The 25,445-nt window shown below is 43.0% G+C and overlaps 1 protein-coding gene across 4 annotated transcripts; it reads left to right on the top strand.

Moving 5' to 3' along the window:
* The first annotated feature begins 2,727 nt into the window (after nt 1-2,727).
* Nucleotides 2,728-22,528, top strand: LOC106585698 (uncharacterized). 4 transcript variants are annotated; one of them, XM_014172205.3, is made up of 13 exons: nt 2,728-2,949; nt 5,671-6,324; nt 10,037-10,084; nt 13,166-13,210; nt 14,011-14,235; nt 14,432-14,473; nt 16,309-16,407; nt 16,538-16,624; nt 19,545-19,649; nt 19,747-19,770; nt 21,239-21,391; nt 21,496-21,568; nt 21,663-22,528. In XM_014172205.3, the coding sequence occupies exons 1-12, from the start codon at nt 2,905-2,907 to the stop codon at nt 21,556-21,558; spliced, it is 1,590 nt and encodes a 529-aa protein (XP_014027680.1). In that variant the 5' UTR covers nt 2,728-2,904; the 3' UTR covers nt 21,559-21,568; nt 21,663-22,528. The 4 variants fall into 4 exon arrangements, with proteins under 4 accessions (XP_014027680.1, XP_014027681.1, XP_014027682.1 ...); XM_014172206.3 differs by lacking the exon at nt 19,747-19,770 and having other exon boundaries at nt 2,730-2,949; XM_014172207.3 differs by lacking the exon at nt 5,671-6,324 and having other exon boundaries at nt 2,733-2,949.
* Nucleotides 22,529-25,445: the final 2,917 nt, after the last annotated feature.

Here is a 25,445-nt window from a genome sequence, read left to right as displayed (position 1 = left end):
CCCACCGCCGCTGATCTGGCGAGAAGGGTCCAATTGCGGCCTGCAATTTGGGGTGATCCTTCATGTGGGTATTCCTGCATCTGCAATAACCCCTCTTTATACTTCTATTGACCCCCTTTTAAGCTCCGTTACACAGGCGGGAGGCAGGGGGCACTCCAGTACAGTAAGTGGCGGTAATGCACCATAACTTTGGATGCCAACCGCCGATAAACCCCACAGAAGAGGAGGTGGGGGCGACAACGGTAGCTAGCTAGCATGGACACCGGTAGACAGTGGTTAGCTAGGTAAGACTCATGTACACAGCAGGCGGGTTGTGGAATAGGTAGCTAGCTAGCTAGCTAGGACACCGATAAACAGTGTTGTTCGCTCCCACCTGTCGTGCACTGCTTTCCCTCAGTTCTGTTAACGACAGCAAGGGCAGGTGTTTGGCAAGCGGGAGCGAAGGACACTGTGTGCTAGCTAGCTAGAAGGACTCCGGTACACAGCAGGCGGTAGGCTGTGGCGACACCGGCAGCTAGCTAGGACACCAGTAGACAGTGTCCTTAGCCCCCCCCCCCCCCCCCCAAAAGTCTCAATACATGTATTTCCCTTTTAACCCACATTTTAAATTGCATAGATAATCAGGGGAAATCCAGAATATCAAAAGTGTCACACAAGCATTAAGATGGCGTGTTTGAGGGCATGAGTGCTTTTTATCAGTCAAGGAGGGTTTAGTATTATTTTTTTTATCTGGTCCAGGGGAGGGTCATGTAATTTGTAATTGATGAAATTTCTATATTTCTTAGTGTTTTAGAATGAGTTGCTTATTAGGCTATATATCGATATGTGCCCAATGCTGCTGGGCACACAATATCAAGTGTGCCTATATGCTATTTAGTGTGGTCTCAATCAAATTATCCATAGCCAATAGGCTACGAAGTGAATGCTCGGAGAAGAAGAGAGCAAAGTTATATTTCTGAGATATCTGCTGGGATGGTGTAAATAAACTAGGCTGCATTACACACTGCAATGGATATTCCAACCCTGAGTCCCGGCCTGCTCCGCTCTTGCTGATCAAAACCTGTTTTGTGTGCTGCTGCCTAACCAATGCTGTGCTGTGTAAGCCTATAGTGGCAGTTCAGGAGGAGAGGCAAAGGCTTCTTCGGAAAATAATTTTTGATCTTACACATGGACTAACCTATAGCCTATGTTCTGTTCACTTTGAGAAGGAGAGCGTTAAGATGAGGAGGACCAGAGATCAACTTTGATAGCTTGCTACTACTATAATTAATTTGATTAAAAACAATATATTTCTTGCCCATTATGTATTTATCAGAGTTATTGACCTCACAATAAGCCAGATTCAAGTAACTTGCATTGTGGTACTGAAACTTGAAGCAGATCAATCGAAAATTTACAGGTCATGGTGCTGAAAGTAAGTAAATTTGAGTGGGCATAATTCATTTAAACTGTCTTCATTTTAATTCGACTTTACTAACAAGAGGACTTTGTGTTGGAGCCTATTTAAGAAATAAGAGGTAGACCTACCTGTTTGACAGACAAAATTAGGCTATAGGCTGTTATATCCATAGATTTGTTGGTCAATTCCTCCACCCACCATGCGCTCTTTAACCTCTTGAATGTAACTAAATGTAATTAACAAATATCTACATAAACCCCAAAAGTAATTATTTATCATGAGAGGGTCCTAAACAATAACTAGTAATGTTGCATACTTCAAGAAATGTTAAAATCTCACCTTTCTGGTCATTTAAAAAAAAAAATATTACTGAGGTGCAGTCACTTTTGAGGAAACAAGCTCAAGTACACAGTACAAATATCATAAAAATATGAAATATTTGATATTATGTATTTCCTATTCAACAAAACTATGAAAAATACTTAGTCGTTTTATAAATAGATATTTAGAAAAAATAACTAAGATTTCACCTTCTTTATAACTGTAAAATACATATTTGTATATTTAGTGTTAGAGTAAATGTGCATATTTTCTAAAGGTCTGTCTCTCTTGATCAAAACCTCTCCCCCCCATCGTTGTGAACCTCACACATAGCTCTAGCCTTTCTTTCTGAACTCATTAGGAACTCGCCTTTCATCTCATATGAATCTTGTCCGTCTATGACAAACAAAGTGTTTTTTTGTTTTAAATTCATGAATTGTTTTAGATTACTGGGTATGAATCGAACTCTGAATGTGCTACAGCCACGAAACCACTCTATCGCGCTGGACTACAGGAGCTTCTGAAGCGCGCGGAAGTGGAGCACGGAGAACATAACGCACGCATGCTCATCTATGATGTTGCTCAGATTATTGCAATCGATTTTCATTACTGAACTCGGAGACAAACACACTTCACAATATATGCCTACTCTATTTCTCCGGAGCTAAAATCCTGTCATGAGCAGTAGTTTACACATTTTCTAAATAGAGACGCATAAATAGGACACAACGTGAGGAAGACTAGGCAGCCAAGCCAACCGTGAGTGAGACAACATTTGGTCACAATTTCAAAATTCAAACATTCGAACTCGAAAAGGGGGCAGGGTACGTTTTCTGAACCCGTCCAAAACGATGGAGTTACATAACTTCAGAAAACAACGCCAGTTTGTGGGCAAGGCAAGCCCACTCGATGCTAATCAACCAAGGGGCACACACACCCCTCTATCGTCAACGCCCCCTCCACGATCTCCCTCCCCGATAGGTCCAGGCAGAGATGAAAAAAACAACAACAAGGGCTTTAAAAACATCCACATTGTTCCGTCCATCAGTAACATCTGGTCATCCAACCGGGGTACTGTGGCTACATTCTCCTGTTTTCCGGCGCATTTTTTATTCTCCTCCATCTCCGGGGAGGACAGAAATCAAAGTTTATAGTTTTTTCTTGCGTGAACCCACAACGCGAACATGCCCAGCAAGAGGAAGAAGAACAAGCGCCGCATGAGAAGGGTGGTAAGTGCGGACCACCTGGGCTCGTTCAGTGTCTCAGTGTTGTAGCTAATCAGGCCAGTGGTTCACAACCAGGGGTACTAGGACCTGGGGGTACTTGGCCTATCAACAGGGGGTAATTGAGAAGACTCATGAGACTATTGGCCAACTGTTAAAATGCACATGAGGAGTACTTCAGGGGTACTCTGGGCAGAGCAAACTTCAGTTGGTGGCACAGTAACTGAAATGGGTTGGGAACCACTGAATTAGGCTATGATCACCTGCGATGTTTGGATGGAATTTGCGCTCCATGTTCACATCCACTCAGGTAATTGAAGTTCATTGAACATTTCATCCATTAAAATTATGCAATTTCAATGGATGAAATGTTCAATGCACTTCGATTACTATGTGTGTGTGTGCGTGTGTTTATGTGTGTGTATATGGAATGGATGAAGGATCGGTACCATGGATGAACAAACCTCATTGTATGCTAACTAAATTGTTTTTCAAACCTAAATTACTTCAGTCATGCATTTTTAAGCCGAGTGGATGCATGTGAAGAAACCACTGCCAAAATGTCCGTCATACATGCCTAACATAATTTCCAATCCATCCATTCCAGTCCACCCAACTACATGACGGGCACACATTGGTTGTGGCTCGCCGTTCCTCTCCTTGCTGGCTTTCCGTTCCTCTCTATGCGGCGCGGTAACACAGCGCGCTGTTGGCAATGTTTGATAAGGGCCGTGCATAAAGTTTGATCTCGCTGTGTATGCTTCTCGGCCAAGTAGGTTATCTATAAATTGTTATAAACAATCAATGACGTGGTCATGCTGGTTCGTAGAGTTTGTCAATTGAATGAACGGTTTATCACAAGCACGCAACATCGGCGCAAATTGCGCTCATATGCAGTGGTTGCGCTCGAAGTTTGTGGTTGCAATTGCTTGGTCAGTCATTGGGCATAAACTGTCACCTATTCATTGAATTGTCGTGAGCGGAGTTATAGCATTTAACGTACTGGTCGGATTAGTATAACATCTTAATTGTATATTCAGAGGTGGAATGGCAATAATTTACTATTTTACACAAGCACATATCTTGCTCTGCACACTCTGTACCTGGGGTTTGGGTGGAGGGCGGCAGAGCCTTTCCTTCATGGGGGGGGGGGGGGGGGGGGGGGGTCGATGGGAAGGGCCCGAGAACATGTGCCCCCCCTCCATTTATACCATGATCACCTTATGCAACAAAGGGCCACATTTCTCCAATGTTACCACCTCGCAATGTGTATTCTTCAATTAACATTAATTAATTAGCATGTATATTCAACAAATCATTTAGATGTTATCCAAGGCTCTTTCATAGGTCTGCCGTAAGTCAGTTAACATTGTACATGCACTACACTTAAGATCCCTTGCAAATACTTCTCAGTATGGTGAGAAGCACCCTCCCCCCTAACTCAAACCAAGGCTGTATTGGGTAATGAATTTTATGCATGCCATGGGCCTGTGCAATCTTTGAAACCTGTCACAGAAGCCCAGATAAAAACTTATCCCAAATCCTTATCACCTTTGCATGCTCAAGATATCCATAGATGGGCATGGGTGTCTTTGATATTTACATGGATGATATTACTAAAGAAGTATGGTGAACAGTAATGTATAATATGCATTGACATTACTAAATAAATATTGTGTACAGTAAAATTTGGAAGACAAGATGTCTATAAGAATATATATATATATATATATATATATATATATATACTATAACTTCCATGCACACTGAAATCTGTATCATGTTATGTAATTATGAACCTAAATGTATTGTTGATGTGTATTTATGTGAATGATTTGATAGTAAAATTAAAATGTGAAACTTCAATAAAGATCTTTTTTTAACAAAAACAAGACAGCAGGGGACTCTCTTGCTGATTGACGCTCCGATCACTAACTAGGGCACATGTTCTGCTTCAGTGCTTTTCTTAACTTGTGCTTTTTACATGTGCTCCCCTGCCCCTTCAAACAAGTCTCTCTAGTTTCTTTCCAAAGGATGACGATGTTTGGTAAATGGTTTTAAGACTACTTCTATTGACTGGCTCAACTCTAAATCGTACCAGTGCGAAGGGGCGGGAGGTGTTGTTTTGACTGACAGACCAAAAGGCAGAGCTGTTTTTTTTATGTACACTTACTGGGCTTATGCGCTTGGTGGCTCTGTAAACTCTGCTGGCTGGCCGGGCCTCTCTCGCAGCTAACGAGGCATAGGGTGTGATTATAACATGATTATAATAAGATTGATGTGATTAGTTCAGTCTGCCCTGCGGGGCCCCATCCCTAGCCCTGAGCCCTGCTGACTCGCAGGTTTCGGTCCCGCCTGACTTGACGTGTCAGAATCACTCGGAGTCAGACAATTTACCACCATTATCCAACACGTTTTGCCCCCCCTCCCCCCCCTCTCCGCCACATTGATTGGCACCATAGCCCAAAGGTTTAGTCCTCTGTCCTCTCTGGGAAAACATGTTTGTCCTAGTTTGATATTCCTGGTATTTCATCGAATAGAATAGGCCCTCTCCCCTAAACTCCAAACTAGACAAGTAATTCAATAACAAACAGCCCTCTGGCTGGATTACCTTCAGCAACCTCTACTCATCTTTTTTCTCTCCATCTCTCACTGTTTAATCAAAGCAGAGGGATTCATAGTAAAGTTCATCAGACACACTTCTCTCTCTGTCTTTGTGTTGAGCAGCAGGCCCAGAGGAGAGTCCTTGAGGAGCAGCATTCTACTGGCGCAGGCAAAGGAACCCCAGGAGTGGCTGCCGTGGCACCCCCTGAAATATTAAATTGTCCCCCCCTTCTCCCACCCCCTCCAGTAGTAAAGGTTCCAGTCGTAAAGCCCCCTGAAATATCCAATTGTCACCCCCTTATTCCCCCCACTATAGTAGTAAAGGTCCCATTCGTACAGCCACCGGCCCCAGTCAAAGTACCAGAGCCTGAGCCTGTGGTGGTGGTGGTAGAGCCTGAAGTGGTAGCAGCTGAGGTTGAAGTTGAGACCCCAGTCGAAGCTCCAGTGGAGGTTGAAGTCGAGGCCCCAGAAGAAGTCCCAGAAGAAGTCCCAGTCGAGGCCCCAGAAGAAGTCCCAGTCAAGGCCCCAGAAGAAGTCCCAGTCGAGGCCCCAGAAGAAGTTCCAGTCGAGGCCCCAGAAGAAGTCCCAGTCGAGGCCCCAGAAGAAGTCCCAGTCGAGGCCCCAGAAGAAGTCCCAGTCGAGGCTCCAGAAGAAGTCCCAGTCGAGGCTCCAGAAGAAGTCCCAGTCGAGGCCCCAGTTGAGCCCCCTACAGATGAAACTGCAGCAGGGCAGGAAGTTGAAGAAAGCATCATTCCAGAGACTGAGCCAGTAACTGAGGTAAGAACCCGCTCTCCCATTTTGAATTTGTTTGGGAAGGATATGGGTTCAGGTGGTTTCTGACGTGTTGGGCATGGACTGGGATTTTTTTTACATTTCTTTTCACAAGTGACATAGTTTCTGTACTTAACATTAAACCTGCACCCAACACTTGAGTAAAGTTCTGTCTTTGCTGTGCAAAATGGTTCCCTGGTTGATTTGCTGTGCAAAATGGTTGCCTTGGTTGCTTTCTATGGAAATGAGATGAAGTAGCGTGAGCGTGGTGTTGAAAGGAGATGGGGGGGCAGTAGGAGAACAGCATGTTCTATTTAACAGAGGCTGTACATGTACAGGAGTGTGGGCAAGCCCCTGTTGCAGTCACTATACATTAACCTTGTCTACTGTAATTTGTCTTGGATGGATTTGTCTGTTCTAAAACTGATTTCACTTGTGTTTTCGAGAAGATTGTGGTAAGAGTAACTTAATAACATGAGATTACTTTCTTCTAAAGCTGTTTTAAGGTTTTCTAATGAACCAGGTTAGCTAACGCTTTCCCCTACACATGACTGGCGTTAGTTCAGTTGCTATATTTTCTAAAGTTCCTCCGATGCTGTAGCTATGACCACATATGACGTGTGTGCTGACGTGCTCTCACATGTATGTGAGTCTGTAGCGAGGGATAAGGGGGTGGTTATATATGATGATGGACTCACGGTCAGCCGATAGAGCTCCACAGTAAAGTACCAGCCCCTCACTCCCCTTGCAGGCTCTGAGGGCCCAGGCGGTGTTCAGCCCTTGGATCCCCGCCCACCCAGCCCTCTTTTCCTCAGCCCTCTTTTCCTCAGCCCTATGCTGCTGTGCTCACCGTAGACATGCCAGAAACGCCTTAGACACACACACACACACACACACACTTTCATAAAAGTACTTTGGACTCACGCGCACACATAGTGGGTGTGTTATACACACTCGGTATCCGGATAGTTTTATTTAGTTGGTAAGATTTGCACATCCTTGAACTCTTAACATAGGAGCACTGAGACACTGCACTCGCCCAAATCCATAAGCCATAGGTGCTGGTAGAGAAAGGCTTGACAGTTGGTGGCTCTGGTCAGTCAGTCGGTTGCGGTTTCTTCACGATGGGGCTCATATTCAGCTGGCTGAGGGGGCCAAGGCCCCTAGACTCCACACCCCTACTGGACGTCACCGTAGAGACACAGGTGAGCCCCTCTCTGATGGGGGGTGTGGTAATCTTATCCTGGAGGGAGGGGGTGGGGCATCTGAGACCAAACATTTTGTACCAGGCAGCTTTCTCTCTTGGCTCCTCCTCTTTCCTGCTCTTCCCCTCTCGTGTGCCCACTTATGGGGCCCCTAGAGAGGTGCACTTTCTGTCTGGCACCTGTTGTCACCTAGTGCCTCTGCATGATGTCCCCCCACCCTTGAGCCCTCCACCTTTCTAGTGCCTGCCTTCCTGGGCTGACTGAAACAAGGCATTTGTTATGAAAGGTGACCATTTATCTTCTCCGCTTCACCCATCTCTCTCTGTCTCTCACATGTGGAAGCATTTACCACATAGGAAGCTTCTCCAGAATATAACACGAGGCTAGCTCTCCTATATGTGCTGAATCATTTCTCTATTTTGTTCTCCAAAAGTTCCCCTCCATTGGAATTGGAGTGCCATTTAGCTCTGTCCGGATTTCTGTAGTAAATGTCATTGTTTCATTTTTTTACATTGTGGGTATATTGTTCCCTAGCTTCTACAGCAAAAACAGGAACTTGGCTGCTAGGAAGGAGGAGGAGGAAGGGGGTGTGTACTAGGAACATTATGTCCATAATGTTCTCTGAAGGGGTTAAACTGTGGTCTGTCTGATAGAAAGGGCTGCACTAGGATCAGTTTTGTACATTTTAGTGCGACAGAGCTGCGATCAGACCAGTTTGGTACACAGTGTTCCACAACAGCTAGGGATGGTAGTAGCGGCTGTGGCTATGTGAATATAGGCTGCCAGTGGAAGGCCTGTAGCCCACAGTCTCTTCCTCCCTCTACACAGCTCTACCCGAGCTATATATTTACTTACCTGGAGCTATAGGCTACGTGCTTGTTCAGTATAGTTATGGTGGCTCCTTTAAAGGTCCCTTCAACGGATCACTTTTAGACCCCTTAGTAACATAACGTGCTAGAAAAATGCTGCTGACTTTTTCTGTTAAAGGTCCCCAAAACACACACATCCCTGGGATGCTCGTCTTTTCAGTTCGCTGCAGCTAGCGACTGGAACGAGCTGCAACGAACACTCAAACTGGACAGTTTTATCTCAATCTCTTCATTCAAAGACTCAATCATGGACACTGTTACTGACAGTTGTGGCTGCTTTGCGTGATATATTATTGTCTCTACCTTCTTGCCCTTTGTGCTGTTGTCTGTTCCCAATAATGTTTTTACCATGTTTTGTGTTGCTATCATGTTGTTGTCATGTTGTGCTGCTACCATGCTGTGTTGTCATGTGTTGCTGCCTTGCTATGTTGTTGTCTTAGGTCTCTCTTTATGTTGTGTTGTCTCTCTTGTCGTGATGTGTTTTGTCCTATATTTATATATTATTATTATTATTATATATATTTTTTAATCCCAGGCCCCTGTCCCCGCAGGAGGCCTTTTGTTAGGCCGTCATTGTAAATAAGAATTTGTTGTTAAGTGACTTGCCTAGTTAATTAAAGATGAAATAAAATAAAAACATTTAACTGCCCATTTGAATAGAGGTATAATTTCGGTGTTTGACCATGTTCTCTGAGGATTGGTCAATGTGGAGGTCGTGTATTAGTGTCATCTGCTGTGTTGGAAATGAGTAGGGGTGTTTTGTTAACGTGTTATTCTTGTTCACTTGCTAATGGAACACTATCTATCTCCCTCCAATAGGGTACCCATTTTAGACAGGCTTTTTTCTGGCCTGGTTAGTGTCATTTGTAAAGTAGCATATAGACTTTATGTAGGAGGGTATGCTCCAGTCCCAGAAATGGTAAATAATTTACAATCTCTGCACAAATGATGTGCTGTAGACCGTGTCAGTATTGGTCAACACACCTGATAGCACAGTGTGTGTGTTCAGTACCAAGTGTGCATGCTGTGAATTACACACCGAGGTGGAGAGATGGACCATGTGGCACAGAAGACAAAGGCTTGGCAGAGGGGAGGGGGTGAGGGCAAAGATGGTTTCCTCGTAACCTCCATCTTGAGCCATCAATAGATATTTGTTCTCTTTTCTCTGCCTGCTATGGAGAGAGGGAGAGAGGAGGGGGGCGTGGCAGATCTCTGGCATTATGTAATTGGCTCTAACGTTACTTCGTGTTCCATACCCCCCCACACACAGACTCCTATGTAGCCGAGACAAAGCCAGGACTGAGGGAGGTGTGTGTGTAGTGCACCCCTAGTGTATTTTCTAAGGAAAGGTTTATGATCTCTGAAAGTATATTTAGCAAAACCTTGCATTTTTTACACATGAATGAAAAACATAACAATTGGGCACCCACCACTGTTTCTAAAATAAAATGCCATCATGTAGTTGTATTAATTATTTAATACAGAATTTAAATCTGAATTGCTTAATCCTAACCTGATGTTCCAAACCGGATGACTGCTGCTCTGCCACTCCAGTATCGGGCTAGTTTAACTTTATATCCATTTGACTATAGCAGTCAGTGAAATGTATATTCATAACAACTCCTTTCTCTCTACTTCTTCCAGGCCATACCCATTCCTGAGGCCCCTGTGTCAGCTCTTGCTGAATTTAAGGTAACCCCCCCCCCCTTACCCCCCCTCCAATCAACTCACTGAACTCTGTTCCTCAACTCGCTGAACCAGTCATGGAGCCTCTGGGCACCCTGAAATTCTCCCACAAGTCATCTGCTGTTGCTCAAACATGGCTCTGGTTGAGCAGCAGGGTCTGAACAAAGAACAAGCCTGTCTACAGAAAGGTGTTCCTACATGCAGCTAGCAAAAATACATGGAAATGTCTGCTCTGTCCAAAATTACAACCAACTTATTGCAGCATTACCACAAAAATGGAAGAGGCAAGTAAGGAACTTGTCTGTTAGCCCTGCGTTAAAGACCAACATTAGATAAAGAAAATTGTTCTATAAAAAATAAGTATAGCAGTTTTATGTAAGGACCAAAAAATGTACAGATGTGACATACAGATTGCAAAATAGTTGGGAAGAGATTTTTGATGTACCGATTCCATCACACTTGGTTTATAAACAGATACACAAAACGACGCCGGATGCAAAATGTTAATTATTATACAAAATTCTTGCAACCAATATAATGTTATATATATGGGGGATACAACCATCCCAGCTTTGCAGATCTTTCTGCGAAGAGACAGAATCATTAGATAATTTTGATTTGGTACTGTCCATATGTAGTTTGTTTTTGGTTGCAGGTTCAGGAATGGCTGAAGAATTGCAACATTTACCTGGAGTTAACTCTGCAAATAGCACTGCTGGGTGGTCTGGAAAGTAATAGTCAATCGATCAATAATATAAATACACTCATAGCAAAAGTGTTTATCTTTAATTGACAATCTCTAAACTACAGTATGAGAATAGAAAGAAACATCACAGCACAGTTGAAAAATTCTGAAAGTATTCAGGCCCCTTGACTTTTTCCACATTTACATCAGTATTCAGACCCTTTACTCAGTACTTTGTTGAAGCACCTTTGGCAGCGATTACAGCCTTGAGTCTTCTTGGGTATAAGATTGGCACACTTTATTTGGGGAGTTTCTCCCATTCATCTCTGCAGATCCTCTCAAGCTCTGTCAGGTTGGATGGAGAGCGTCGCTGTACAGCTATTTTCAGGTCTCTCTAGAGATATTAGATCGGGTTCAAGTCCGGGCTCTGGCTGGGCCACTCAAGCACATTCAGAGACTTGTCCCGAAGCCACTCCTGCGTTGTCTTGGCTGTGTGTTTAGAGTTGTTGTCCTGCTGGAAGATGAATCTCTTTGCCCCAGTCTGAAGTCCTGAGCACTCTGGAGCAGGTTTTCACCAAGGATCTCTCTGTACTTTGCTCTGTTCATCTTTACTACTCTCCCAGTCCCTGCCGCTGAAAAACATCCCCACAGCATGCTGCCACCACCATGCTTCACCATAGGGATGGTGCCAGGTTTCCTCCAGATGTGATGCTTGGCATTCAGAACAAAGAGTTCAATCTTCGTTTCATCAGACTAGAGAATCTTGTTTCTCAGTCTGAGAGTCTTTAGTTGCCTTTTGGCAAACTCCAGCTGGGCTGTCATGTACCTTTTACTGAGGAGTGGCTTCTGTCTGGCCACTCTCCCATAAAAGCCTGATTGTTGGAGTTCTGCAGAGATGGTTGTCCTTCTGGAAGGTTCTCCGATCTCCACAGAGGAACTCTGCAGCTCTGCCAGAGGGACCATCGGATTCTTGGTCACCTACCTGACCAAGGCACTTCTCCCCCGATTTCTCTGTTTGTCCGGGCGGCCAGCTCTAGGAAGAGTCTTGGTGGTTCCAGACTTCTTCCATTTAAGAACGATGGAGGCCACTGTTTTTGGAGACCTTCAATTCTGCCGACATCTTTTGGTACCTTTCCCCATATCTGTGCCTCGACACAATCCTGTCTCTGAGCTCTATGGACAATTCCTTCGACCTCATGGCTTGGTTTTTGCTCTGACATGCACTGTCAACTGTGGAACCTTACATAGACAGGTGTGTGCCTTTCCAAATCATGTCCAATCAATTGAATTAACCGGAGGTGGACTTGTAGAAACATCTCAAGGATGATCAATGGAAACAGGATGGACCTGAGATCAATTATTTGTCTCATAGCAAAGGGTCTGAATACTTATGCAAATAAGGTATTTGTTTTTTATTAGCAAACATTTCTAAACCTGTTTTCGCTTAGTCATTACGGGGCATTGTGTGTAGATTGATGAGGAAAATGCTTTATTTAATCCATTTTAGAATAAGGCAGTAACAAAATGTGGAGAAAGGGTCTGAATACTTCCCGAATGCACTGTATTTCAGTAACACTACTAAGAATGCAAGATGCCAACGCGAGGAACCCCCAATAAAGAACTGCCCATTCCACACTGGAACATAGTTGTTCTTTGCAGTCATTAGAGGAAATGTTTTAATTCCATTAAATGTAATTGAATCTCCCAGAAGTGTTACTGGCCTCAGCTCTTCCTTCCTATTTTGTTTATTACAGATATCACATGTACACACAGCAACGCCGATGAGTACCTTGACAATGAAGACTGTGACTGATTTAATATATTTTAGAATAAAGCTGTAACGTAAAATGTGGAAAAATTCAAGGGTTCTGAATACTTTCCGAATGCACTGTATATGGCAAATAAAAAATCAAAACTGGATGGTGTTCAGAGATAGATGGGAGGGGTTGAGGGTAGCTGAAGCATGAGACTAAAAACAAACAAAAATAACTAATGTATAATATACTGTGTCCATAAAATGTATATAGTATGTAAAGCTGGAAGTTGAATCCATTAGCTTAGTCCAATTAGGGGAGGGGTGGTAGGGTTAGGGAAAAATAATAAAGTACAAATATATATATATATATATATATATATATATATATATATATATATATATATATATATATGATATATAGATATATACACAATTGCATTGACAGAAGCCACAATCTATTTGCATTATTAAATCTGATCCACACCCTTAAATAAAAAAAGGTGTTCCTACTAGTATGACGCATTCCTCCCACCTTTTCACTACCAGTGTGTTCAACAACTTCCTCTCCTTCTGCATTAAGTTGGACCATTAACGGTACTCTTTATTTTATAAATATGTACACTAACTCCTTGTTGTCCCTATTCAGGTCCAGGTCGAAAACTACGTAGCCATTACCACAGAGATCGCACAGGTAAAATATTACCTTTGTCACTAGTCTGTCACTGTTCAATATTAAAATAGTATAGTGCATGCCATTTTAGTCCAAGTGACACTGGGCCCTGTTTCCCAAAACCATCGTTATTAATGTTGCACTTGAAAACGTTAGTAATTTAATGCCTGCCTCAGACCACTCGTAGAACAGCTAAGTGCATCGTAGGATGCTTTTTCCCCCCTCCGGTGTCACTTTACACAGAAGATCTCCACTAAACATACAATCACAGGGTTTATCCATCTCTGTTGAGTTCTATTTATCTACTTCTAGACTACTGTCTGTAATTTCTCAATATATTTCATGATGTGTAGCCTAATGTGCGCAATGATGAATTCATGGATTTTTATTGGGTAAGCATTAGAATTAGCCACCTCAATATTTACACCCGTAGGTGGTAATATTGCTCTAGGAGCTGATCAGTCATCTGTAGTGTGAAATAATTATAATGTTATGGTAAGATTTGAATAGAGAAAGCTGATCTGAGAGCAGCGCTCTCTTTTGATCCTATCAGTATTGGCACATGCTCCAACGATGCACTTAGCGACCGCTCTCTCTGAGGGGTGTTTTGGGAAATGCATCTTCGGCCGTTGTAAGAAAGATGCATCGTTAAAACACTCGCAAGCCTAAGTTCCATCGCTATCGGGAAACCGGGCCCAGGTGCAAGGTAGAATCTGCAGTTAATCTAAGGTGTTTCAGTAGTAGCCTACTGTGTGTATATCAGCCATACTGCCCTTGCAGATATTGATGTGGCGTTTGACGGTGTTCCACTGCATGTTTAGACTCATGACGAGCCGTGGCTCGAGGCTGAAGTGGAGGCTGAAATAGTTGACGAGGTCCAAGCGAAAGTAGAGGCAGTAGTTGAGGAAGAACCAGAGCCCGATCCCGTGGTCAAGGCCGAAGCTGCCCCAGTTGTAGAAGCTGAACTTGAAGAGTCGGGAATCAAAGACGGAGACAATCCTATCGTCAAAGCTGAAGCCATTCCTGAAGATATTGATGTAGAAAAGGTGCTACATCTCTCTGCCTCTGTTGAAAACTCAACTCCAGCCCTTTGTGTTCTGTTACGTGATGTTGTCTTGTGTGAATGTGCATGTAGTGTGTGGTTTGCTCTGTTCCTTCCCTTTTCTCTTAAACAGCATTCAGAAAGCATCTGATCATTTTTTTTCTTTTAGATGTTTTTCTTCTAATTTCTCCTCTTTTCAGCATGAGACTGTTATGACAGAGGCACCTGAAGAGGTTCCAGTGGTAAGCTGACATTTCTTACTACATTGAACAAAAATATAAACGCAACATGCAAGAATCTCAAAGAATTTACTGAGTTACAGTTCATATAAGGATATCAGGAAATTGAAATTAATTAATTAGGCCCTAATCGATGGATTTCACATGACTAGGAATACAGATATGCATCTGTTGGTCACAGATACCTTAAAAAAAGGTAGGGTCATGGATCAGAACCAGTCAGTATCTGGTGGGACCAAAATTTGCATCATGCAGCGTGACACAACTCCTTCGCATAGAGTTGATTAGGCTGTTGATTGTGGCCTGTGGAGTGTTGCTGGATATTGGCGGGAGCTGGAACACGCTGTTGTACACGTCGATCCAGTTCATCCCACATGCTCAATGGGTGACTTGTCTGGTAAGTATGCAGGCCATGGAAGAACTGAGCCATTTTCAGCTTCCAGGAATTGTGTACAGATCTGTCCAGTACAGTTGAAACTGGGATTCATCTGTGAAGAGCACACTTTTCCAGCATGCCAGTGGCCATCGATGGTGAGCATTTGCCAACTGAAGTCGATTACGACGCCAAACTGCTGCCAGGTCAAGACCCTGGTGAGGACGATGAGCACGCAGATGAGCTTCCCTGAGAAGGTTTCTGACAGTTTGTGCAGAGATTCTTCAGTTGTGCAAACCCACAGTTTCATCCTGGACTGGCGTGGTTACACGTGGTCTGTGGTTGTGAGGCCGATTGGACATACTGACAAATTCTCTAAAACGACTTGAGGCGGCTTATGGTAGAGAAATGAACATTCAATTATCTGGCAACAGTTCTAGTGGACATTCCTGCAGTCATTATGTCAATTGCAAGCTCCCTCAAAACTTGACATCTGTGGCATTGTGTTTAGTGTGACAAAATTGCACGTCTTAGTGGCCTTTTATTGTCCCCAGCACACGGTGCACCTGTGTAATGATCATGCTGTTTAATAAGCTTCTTAATATGTCACACCTGTCAGGTGGATGGATTATCTTGGCAAAGGATAAATGCTCACTAACAGGGATGTAAATAAATTTGTGCACAAAATATGACAGAAATTAGCTTTTTGTCCGTATGGGAAACTTCTGGGGTATTTTATTTCAGCTCATGAAACATGGGACCAACACTTTACAGCACTTTATATTTTTGTTCAGTATCTTTTTTTTAATTGTGCAACTTCTTATACATTGTAGCAATGTGTGCTGAGAGTCGGAACATAAAATGCGGCGGCAGGTACCCTAGTGGTTAGAGCATTGGACTAGTAACTGAAAGTTTGCAAGATCGAATCCCTGAGCTGACAAGGTAAAAATCTGTTGTTCTGCCCCTGAACAAGGCAGTTAACCCACTGTTCCTAGACCGTCATTGAAAATAAGAATTTGTTCTTAACTGACTTGCCTAGTTAAAGGAAAAAAAATAAAAATAAAGTGAACATTAAACAAGAAGCACAGACAGGAAACAGAAACAATGACGCCTGGGGAAGGAACCAAAGGGAGTGACACATACATATATATATATATATAGGGCAGGTAATCGAGGGAGTCCAGGTGAGTGATGGTGACAGGTGTGTGCCATAATGAGCAGCCTGTTGACCTAGAGGCTGGAGAGGGAGCGCACGGGACATATATTATCTAGATGCGTTCGTATCAGTTCAACGTAGGCTGGGCTTTTGAACTAGTGATCGTTCCTATTAGGAAGCATAGCTGGAGCACTTCACAAAGTTGCCACTTCTGTGTTTGCTTAATACAAACAGGAAGCAATGGTAGATTGTCACCTAATTTTTGCTTTGATGTTAAACTGACACATGCCCCAACCTCTCACCTCCCAGGAGACAGAAATTATCCCAGAAAAGCTGTGGAAGCCCGTGGAAGCACCGGTCGAAGAAGCCCCCGTAGCCGAGGTCGCTCCAGCAGAGCTCCTTGTAGAGGTATGGCTTACCAAGATATGGCATTCTCAGTCCTTTCACTTTTCTATGTAAGAAAGTAGAAATGGAAGTGAGGTTGGAGTTTGTATATCTGAACATTGGGCTCATGTGTAACTCTGTCCACTCTCTCCAGGCCCCAGTAGACCCTGTCATCAACATAATGGCTGACTTTGCCATCACAGAATCTGTTCCCGTTGCGGAGGCAGCCATGGCTGAACAGGTGAAACTCATGCTCCAATCATACCCACTCTTGACACATACAAGAGTGGGTAACCGATGTGAAATGGCTAGTTAGTTAGCGGTGGTGCGCGCTAATAGCGTTTCAATCGGTGACGTCACTCGCTCTGAGACCTGAAGTGGTTGTTCCCCTTGCGTTGCAAGGGCCGCGGCTTTTGTGGCGCGATGGGTAACGATGCTTCGTGGGTGTCAGTTGTTGATGTGTGCAAGGGTCCCTGGTTCGAGCCCAGGTTGGGGCGAAGAGAGGGACGGAACCTACACTGTTACATTGGTGCCGTGACCCGGATGCAATGTAACAGTGTAGGTTCCGTCCCTCTCTTCGCCCCAACACAGTATTCCAGATAGTAGCACATACAGTGCCTTGCAAAAGTATTCATCCCCTTGGCATTTTTCTTATTTTGTTGCATTACAACCTGTAAGTTTAAATTGATTTTTAGTTGGATTTCATGTAATGGACATAACAAAATAGTCAAAATTGGTGAAGTGAAATGAAAAAAATTACTTGTTTAAAAAAAAAAGAAGAAAAAAAAAGAAAAGCGGTTGTGGATTTGTATCCACACCCTTTGCTATGAAGCCCCTAAATAAGATCTGGTGCAACCAATTGTCTTCAGAAATCACATAATTAGTTAGATTGCACACAGGTGGACTTTATTTAAGTGTCACATGATCTCAGTATATATACACCTATTCTGAAGGGCCGTCGAGTCTGCAACACCACTAAGCAAGGGGCACCACCAGGCAAGCGGCACCATGAAGACCAAGGAGCTCTCCAAACAGGTCAGGGACAAAGTTGTGGAGAAGTACAGATCAGGATTGGGTTATAAAAAAATATCCCAAACTTTGAAAATCCCACAGAGCACCATTAAATCCATGATTAAAAAATTGATTAAACCACAACAAACCTGCGAAGAGAGGGCCTCCCACCAAAACTCACAGATCAGGCAAGGAGGGCATTAATCAGATAGGCAACAAAGAGACCAAAGATAACCCTGAAGGAGCTGCAAAGCTCCACAGCGGAGATTGGAGTATCTGTCCATAGGACCATTTTAAGCCGCACACTCCACAAAGCTGGGCTTTATGGAAGAGTGGCCAGAAAAAAAGCAATTTCTTAAAGAAAGAAATAAGCAAACACGTTTGGTTTTTGTCAAAAGGGATTTGGGAGACTCCCCAAACATATGGAAGATAGTACTCTGGTCAGATGAGACTAAAATTGAGCTTTTTGGCCATCAAGGAAAACGCTATGTCTGGGACAAACCCAACACCTCTTATCACACCGAGAACCCTATCCCCACAGTCAAGCATGGTGGTGGCAGCATCATTCTGTGGGGATATTTTTTCCCATCGGCAGGGACTGGGAAACTGGTCAGAATTGAAGGAATGCGCTAAAAATAGGGAAATTCTTGAGGGAAACCTGTTTGTCTTCCAGAGATTTAAGCTGGGACGGAGGTTCACCTTCCAGCAGGACAATTTATTTTTATTTTACCTTTATTTAACTAGGCAAGTCAGTTAAGAACATTCTTATTTTCAATGACGGCCTCGGGAGAGTGGGTTGTTCAGGGGCAGAACGACAGAGTTGTACCATGTCAGCTCAGGGATTCGAACATGCAACCTTTCAGGTTACTAGTCCAACGTTCTAACCACTAGGCTACGCTGCCGCCCCATTAGCGACAATGACCCAAAGCATACTGCTAAAGCATCACTCGAGTGGTTTAAGGGGAAACATTTAAACGTCTTGGAATGGCCTAGTCAAAGCCCAGACCTCAATCCAATTGAGAATATGTGGTATGACTTAAAGATTGCTGTACACCAGCGGAACCCATCCAACTTGAAGGAGCTGGAGCAGTTTTACCTTGAAGAATGGCCAGAAATCCCAGTGGCTAGATGTGCCAAGCTTATAGAGACCTAGCCCAAGGGGGGGGAATAGTTATGCATGCTCAAGTTCTGTTTTTTTTTGTCTTGTTTCACAAAAGAAAATATTTTGCTTCTTCAAAGTGGTAGGCATGTTGTGTAAATCAAATGATACAACCCCCCCCCAAAAAAATATATTTTAATTCCAGGTTGTTAGGCAACAAAATATGAAGAATGCCAAGGGGGTGAATACTTCTTTCTTTCAGCATCTTAAGAAAACAAGTTACACATGCATTTGCATTATCTTTGACACCTATGCAAGCAGACAGTATTTCAACCACATAAAATATGCACCCAAGACAAACTGAAGTCTTATCAGAAACGTGTTTAATTATTTTCTCAGCTACCTAAACGAAAGAGACAACTACTGTAGATTACTAATGCATTCATTCTGGTGAACACTACTTTAGTCTTCTGAGCAACAAGTTATGACAAGAAGAGAAGCTGCATGTATCTAACTATAGTTGACAAATGGCCTACCAAATGTTGGAAATTATAGGCAGAAAACTATCCAAATTAGGGGTGAAAGTAGCATAAGCCAGTAGGCTATACGGTCCACTGTTGTATCAGCAAATAAATTATGGAGGATCAAACTACACAGATATAACATACTTTTTTAAATGACTTGTTTGACAATCAGATGAAAACATCACACAACACCCATATGTGAAATAGCGCCTGCACAGACCGTGAAAAACAGTAAACGGGATAAGATGTTTGCATGCCACAGTATCCTGTCAAAAATCAACATATCCCAGGGTTCATATCAGGGTTTCGCATAACCGGGATACAAGCTTCTTCGTGTTATTGTAAACGGGATATGATGTTTATATGCATCAACTAAAAAAACAGAATACTTGAGTATCCAGAATAACAGGATATTGGTGTGCATGTAGATGTGGTCACATGTTGTTTTGGCACACCTTTAATCATACAGTATGACCACCTGCTGATGTCCCCTTCCTCAAGTCCAACTGCGTGTCATCTCTGTTCAGGTGCCCGCAGTCCCAACGGATTCACTTGACGCCCTATCGGAGTTGCTGAACGACGTCACTCTAGTCACTGAGCCCGCCCCTGTCACAGCTGATAAAGTCATTGACGTGAGTCTCCTACATTTCTCTATGCAGAGATGCTTTAGTAGAGCAGATGTGACACACAAAACACACTCCTGTAACTCTGTTGTCTGGTTGGTCTCAGGAGCCAGAGTGTGAGGAGAAAGAGGTGAGAGATGACATACTTCCACCCGATTACAGGACCTGCTGGTCAGAGTTGAATCATAATAACCTAAACTTCTCATCCACTCAGTAATTTTGAATTCAACCAACTTTACTCAATCACCTTGCTATATAATAAGCCTTAACATAATCAAACACTTGGGTGTAGGCTATCCTCTCATAACTTGCCTCATTTTAAATGCTCTTGCACATTTTGGAATGTGGCATTCCTCCCCTCTCTACCATCTGTGGATCGATCCTCCCTCGACTCTCTCCTTGTGGTCTTCCTTTTTACATTCTGTTCTTTCCCTTGGTTGTGGGCTGCTCCAGCTTGTTTTGTTGCGTTGGGCACGCCAAATACTGTAGTGGGACTACTGGCTTATTTTTTACTACTCTGGATATTGATTAATTAGGATCCCCATTAGCGACAGCTAACCTTACTGGGGTCCGACACAACTAAAAATACATTAGACCAAAAAAATACTTTACAATTGTTACACACGCCTCTTGGAAGAGGGAACGCAACACCCAACTCCCCGTGGAGTGAAAGAGGTATGGGATTGCAGGTGTGGATAAGGATGACAAAGGCAGAGAATTTTACCGTTAACAGGGAATTTATTTCTTCACGCGGTAATTCTGGGAAAAAAGGGGCTGGACGGAACCAAAGCAAAGAAAGTAAAAGTTAGAAGAGCCCCCTCTCCTACCTTACATACCCACAACTTATCTATTAACGCCATCTGGCGTGCTAACCAAAATACAGGGGGTGTTCCACCCAGGTCTTAGCTAGTGTGTATAGACAGAGTACATACTACGGGTATATGTATGCCCGCAGGCCTCTTGCCTAAGCACTCCCAAGGTGCGGTCCCCTTCCCCCCTGGGAACAAATAAAACAGAATAATACAAACAAATTCAATAATCAAAACAGTCCTTTTGACATAAACATACCGCCGCAGGACCAGCTACAAAATACTTTACAAAAAGTGTCTGAGCAACAACCAACAGAACCTCAAAGAAGCTCTCCCTGAGCAACAAACAATACTGTGGCATACCCAGAAGCTATTTCCTCCTAACAAAGGAACTCTGGCTTTTAAGCTGCAGAAGGAGTCTAATTGAAGACAGCTGTATCCTTTGACGAGAGGGCGGGGTCAGAGCTCCAATTATCGATGGGGCCGACCAATCAGCTGCTTAGGACTTCAGGAAGCCATTTCCTAAAATACACACACAGACACATAAAAATCCACAACAACACAGAAACTGGGGAACGTACCACAATTTACATACATTTAAAAACATGTAATGTGTGTGCATCTATCAGTTACACATGTCAGTACATACACACAAGTAGGTCACATGGGGTAAGAAGCATTGTTGGGAAAGAGCTTGCAAGAAAGGCACTTCACTGTACTTGTGCACGTCACAACTTGAAACTTAGTGGGGCGCTCAACAACATTGACTGTCTGCGTTTCCTTTCACAGGCTAAAGAGGAAATTGAAGCCCAGATGGAAATCGAGGCTAAAAAGGATGCCATAGATGAGAAGACGGTCCTTGACGTCATCTCTGGAGATTTATCTGCCCCCGACTCTGTCATCTCAGAACTGCAGTGTCACACGCAGCTCGCCGCCCCCAAGGTAGGAACCTATAGCGTATTGAACTCTCCCAACCAATTGTGATCAGTCTTTAAGTATTTAAAATCAACCACCCTCTGTTCTAAACAATTTTCTTGTTATTTTAGGATATCCCAGCAGAGGCCGTGCTGAATGGACAGATGGCAGCTGAGGTGGCCATTGAGGGATAGATCTCTATGGGTGACGACTTGTTTAATCTCACTAAACACTGCGTTTGAATGCATAAGGTCTGGATTGGCATTAACATTCTGTTATTGTTCCTGTCTCCCCACAGATTTCCTCAGTCAGTATGAAGGACTGAAGAGAGCCTGACGGTGAGCCGACCAGCGAACTTTACTTTTCATTTTTTAGGGCTTAAAGGGACCGCTGGGAAATTTGACAGACATCCAACAATCAGTGCCTTTCTTGCTTGGGTTCTTACAAAAAAAATATTAAACAAGTTTAAAATGCGATATGAAGGTGGGGGAATAAGACTCTTTTTTTAAAACCAGAATGTGACAATTTGGAATAAACAAATGATGGCTTTCATAGATTTCTGTATCCCATTGCATGTATTGTAGATTTGCATCAATTGTAAATGGCATGCATTGTGTATGAATACTGTAGAATTGATGAATGTGGCAATGGCTTGTCTTCACATTTGGACCATGTTTGTATGGATGAGAGGGATTAATTCCTTGTACACGTTTCCTGTTTTAACCTGGTTTGACTCCTTTTTGCGAAGGGACAGTATCGCAGTTTGTACAGTACCATAGCTACCCCCTCTTCTCCCTATCACCATTGTGGTACTTTTGTTTTTTCAGGGACTGTATGATGACAGCTCCACCCTCTTTATTGTGTAGTGTCAGTGTGTCTACAGTCCCAAGTCTGTCCTGGGCAATGTGAAATGGTGTGTAGTTTTAGGTCCTCTGACCAGATGCTCTTAACATTTAATTACCTACGCTGCCAACTGAAAACAGAGTACGGGGCCTGTAGATCCTGTTTTTCTTTTCTAATTCTGTTTTCATAGACCATATGATGTGGTACAACCGCTGTTTGTGTTCTGTTACGTGCTTTGGAAGAGACAATGGAGTTGTCATGTAATTGAGGAGCTGGGTTGGATTTCATTCACCTTTTTGAATAAAGATGTTCCTCACCAAGTCCTTGATTCAGTTGTTGGCCTGTGTTCTACATTCCTTAGTAATCATGTTTTTGTTTGTTTTAACACATTCAGCTTGAATTCCACATTAGCATAACGTTTGAAACTATAAATACTTCCAGGCAGCTGAAGTAAGCACATTTTGTGGGATGGAATACAGTTGTCATTGGCTCATGATCCTTTATCAATATTTAATAGTACCACAATCTAGAAATGTTGTGATCACACAGTTGGAGAGTGTTAACATTACATGGCAAAGCATAACATACGGGTATGTGAACTTGTTACTTTACCAAAGTGAGACATAATTACAACCAGGATTTCTGTCTGAAACCTGTTCAGGAAAAACTCCAGGCTCTAGTCCTCTGCTTCTAGGATGTTCAATTAGGAGACTGGAAGCATTTGACTTGTTGGGTGATTTATGAATTATTTGGAGGATCTCCCCAGATCCATAGATGTCTGCTACTTCGGCTGTGTTTACACAGGCAGCCTAATTCTGATCTTTTGACCAATTACTGCCAAAAGACATGATCTGATTGGTCAAAAGTCCAATAAGTGGAAAAATATCAGAATAGGGTTGCCTGTGTTAATGCAGCCTTAAAAGGATTCTTCGGGATTTTGTAACCGAGATTAACTTCCCCAGAGCCAGATAAACTAATGTATTTTTGTATCTCTGTTTGCAGTTTGAAGGAAGTTGCTAACTAGCGTTAGCGCAATGACTAGAGGTCTTTGGTAACAGTTAGCATGCTATTACCATAGACTTCCACTCATTGCGCTAACGCTAGTAAGGTTGGCTTCATGGCATTTATTACTATGGTCATTAAACACATGCTCCGGAACTTTGGCAACTAGTATATCTTTTTTAAACCTCCCATTTTGGGCTGGATGTGTCAATATGTAGTTCATACATGTATAATCTATGAGCAGTATTACTGTCTTACCTCAATTAGCCACAAAATCCCTAGTTTGAAAGCGACTGTTTTATTGATCTGTGCAGCGCCATTTTCCCAAAAATGTTCCTCATGTGGGCCAGCCCCATAGAAATTCAAATTCCAGCCAATCTGCTTCAGCCCCTTGCCATTTGAGTGACAGCTAGAAAGATGCGCACACACAGCAGAGCGCGACAGAGAGCAATGACGTGGTGCACATATCTGCACGTATGTGACGTAGTACACAATTTTAGGGGACCACTTTTGGCTCGTGAGCGCTATATTCAGAACTACTGGCTAAAAACGATACAAAACTGAAATCAAATCAGCGATCCAGAGTAAAAACTATAATTTAGAAATAGTAACACAAGAAGAATAAAATACACAAGAATGAAGCTACAGTATATACAGGGAGTACCAGTACCAGATCAATGTCCAGGGGTACGAGGTAGATGTGTACATAAAGGCAGGGTAAAGTGACTAGGTATCAGAATAGATAATAATAACAGTAAGAATAATGAACAGAGTAGCAGCAGCATATGATGAGGGTGTGTGTGTGTGCGCGTATGTGAATGTGTGTGGGTTTTGTGAGTGTCAGTGTAGTGTGCATATAGTTTATATACAATGCATTTGGAAAGTATTCAGACCCCTTGACTTTTTCCACATTTTGTTACATTACAGCCTTATTCTAAAATGGTTTAAGTCGTTTTTTCCCCTCATCAATCTACACACAATACCCCTTAATGAAAAAGCAAAAATAGGTTAGACATTTTTGCAAATGTGTGTGTGTGTGTGTGTGTATATATATATATATATATATATATATATATATATATACATATATATATATATATATATATATATCACATTTACATAAGTATACAGACCCGTCACTCAGTACTTTGTTGAAGCATCTTTGGCAGCAATTACAGCCTCAAGTCGTCTTCGGTATTACCCTACAAGCTTGGTACACCTATATTTGGGGAGTTTCTTCCATTCTACTCTGCAGATCCTCTCAAGCTCTGTCAAGTTAAATGGGGAGCGTCATTGCACAGCTGTTTTCAGGTCTCTCCAGAGATGTTCGATCAGGTTCAAGACCAGGCTCTGGCTGGGCTACTCAAGAACATTCAGAGACTTGTCCCGAAGCCACTCGTGTTGTCTTGGCTCTGTGCTTAGGGTTGTTTTCCTGTTGGAAGGTGAACCTTCGCCCCAGACTGAGGTCCTGAACTCTCTAGAGCAGGTTTTCATCTAGGTTCTCTCTGTACTTTGCTCTATTCATCTTTCCCTCGATCCTGACTAGACTCCCAGTCCCTGCCGCTGAAAATCATCCCCACATCATCATGCTGCCACCACCACGCTTCACTGTAGGGATAGTTCCAACTTTCCTCCAGACGTGACCCTTGGCATTCAGGCCAAATAATTCTGTCTTGGTTTCATGTGACCAGATAATCTTGTTTCTCATGGTCAGAGCCTTTTGGTAAACTCCAAGTGGGCTGTCATGTGCCTTTTACTGAAGAGTGTCTTCTGTCTGGCTACTCTACCATAAAGGCCTGATTGGTGGTGTGCTGCAGAGATGGTTGTCCTTCTGGAAGGTTCTCCCATCTCCACAGAGGAACGCTGGAGTGCTGTCAGAGTGACCATCGGGTTCTTGGTCACCTCCCTGACCAAGGCCCTTCTCCCCCGATTGCTCAGTTTGGTCGGGCGACCAGCTCTAAGAAGAGTATTGGTGGTTCCAAACTTTTTCCATTTAAGAATGACGGAGGCCACTGTGTTCTTGGGGATCTTCAACGCTGCAGAAATATTTTGGCACCCATCCCCAGATCTGTACCTCGACACAATCCTGTCATGGAGCTCTACGAACAATTCCTTTGACCTCATGGTTTGGTTTTTGCTCTGCCATGCACTGTCCTTATATAGACATGTGTGTGCTTTTCCAAATCATGTCCAATCAATTCAATTTACCACAGGTGGACTCCAATCAAGTTGTAGA

This window comes from Salmo salar, chromosome 24, assembly GCF_965601325.2.
Source record: "Salmo salar chromosome 24, fSalSal1, whole genome shotgun sequence".
Classification (NCBI taxonomy): domain Eukaryota; kingdom Metazoa; phylum Chordata; class Actinopteri; order Salmoniformes; family Salmonidae; genus Salmo; species Salmo salar.
This window is presented reverse-complemented; position numbering and strand designations above follow the sequence as displayed.

Bases quoted from the DNA above. Each gene is read 5' to 3' on its own strand.
- LOC106585698 (XM_014172205.3), top strand. From the start codon at position 2,905: ATGCCCAGCAAGAGGAAGAAGAACAAGCGCCGCATGAGAAGGGTG. The intron at 6,325-10,036 runs GTAAGAACCCGC...TACTTCTTCCAG, and splicing joins AGACTGAGCCAGTAACTGAG to GCCATACCCATTCCTGAGGC. The intron at 13,211-14,010 runs GTAAAATATTAC...CTGCATGTTTAG, and splicing joins TTACCACAGAGATCGCACAG to ACTCATGACGAGCCGTGGCT.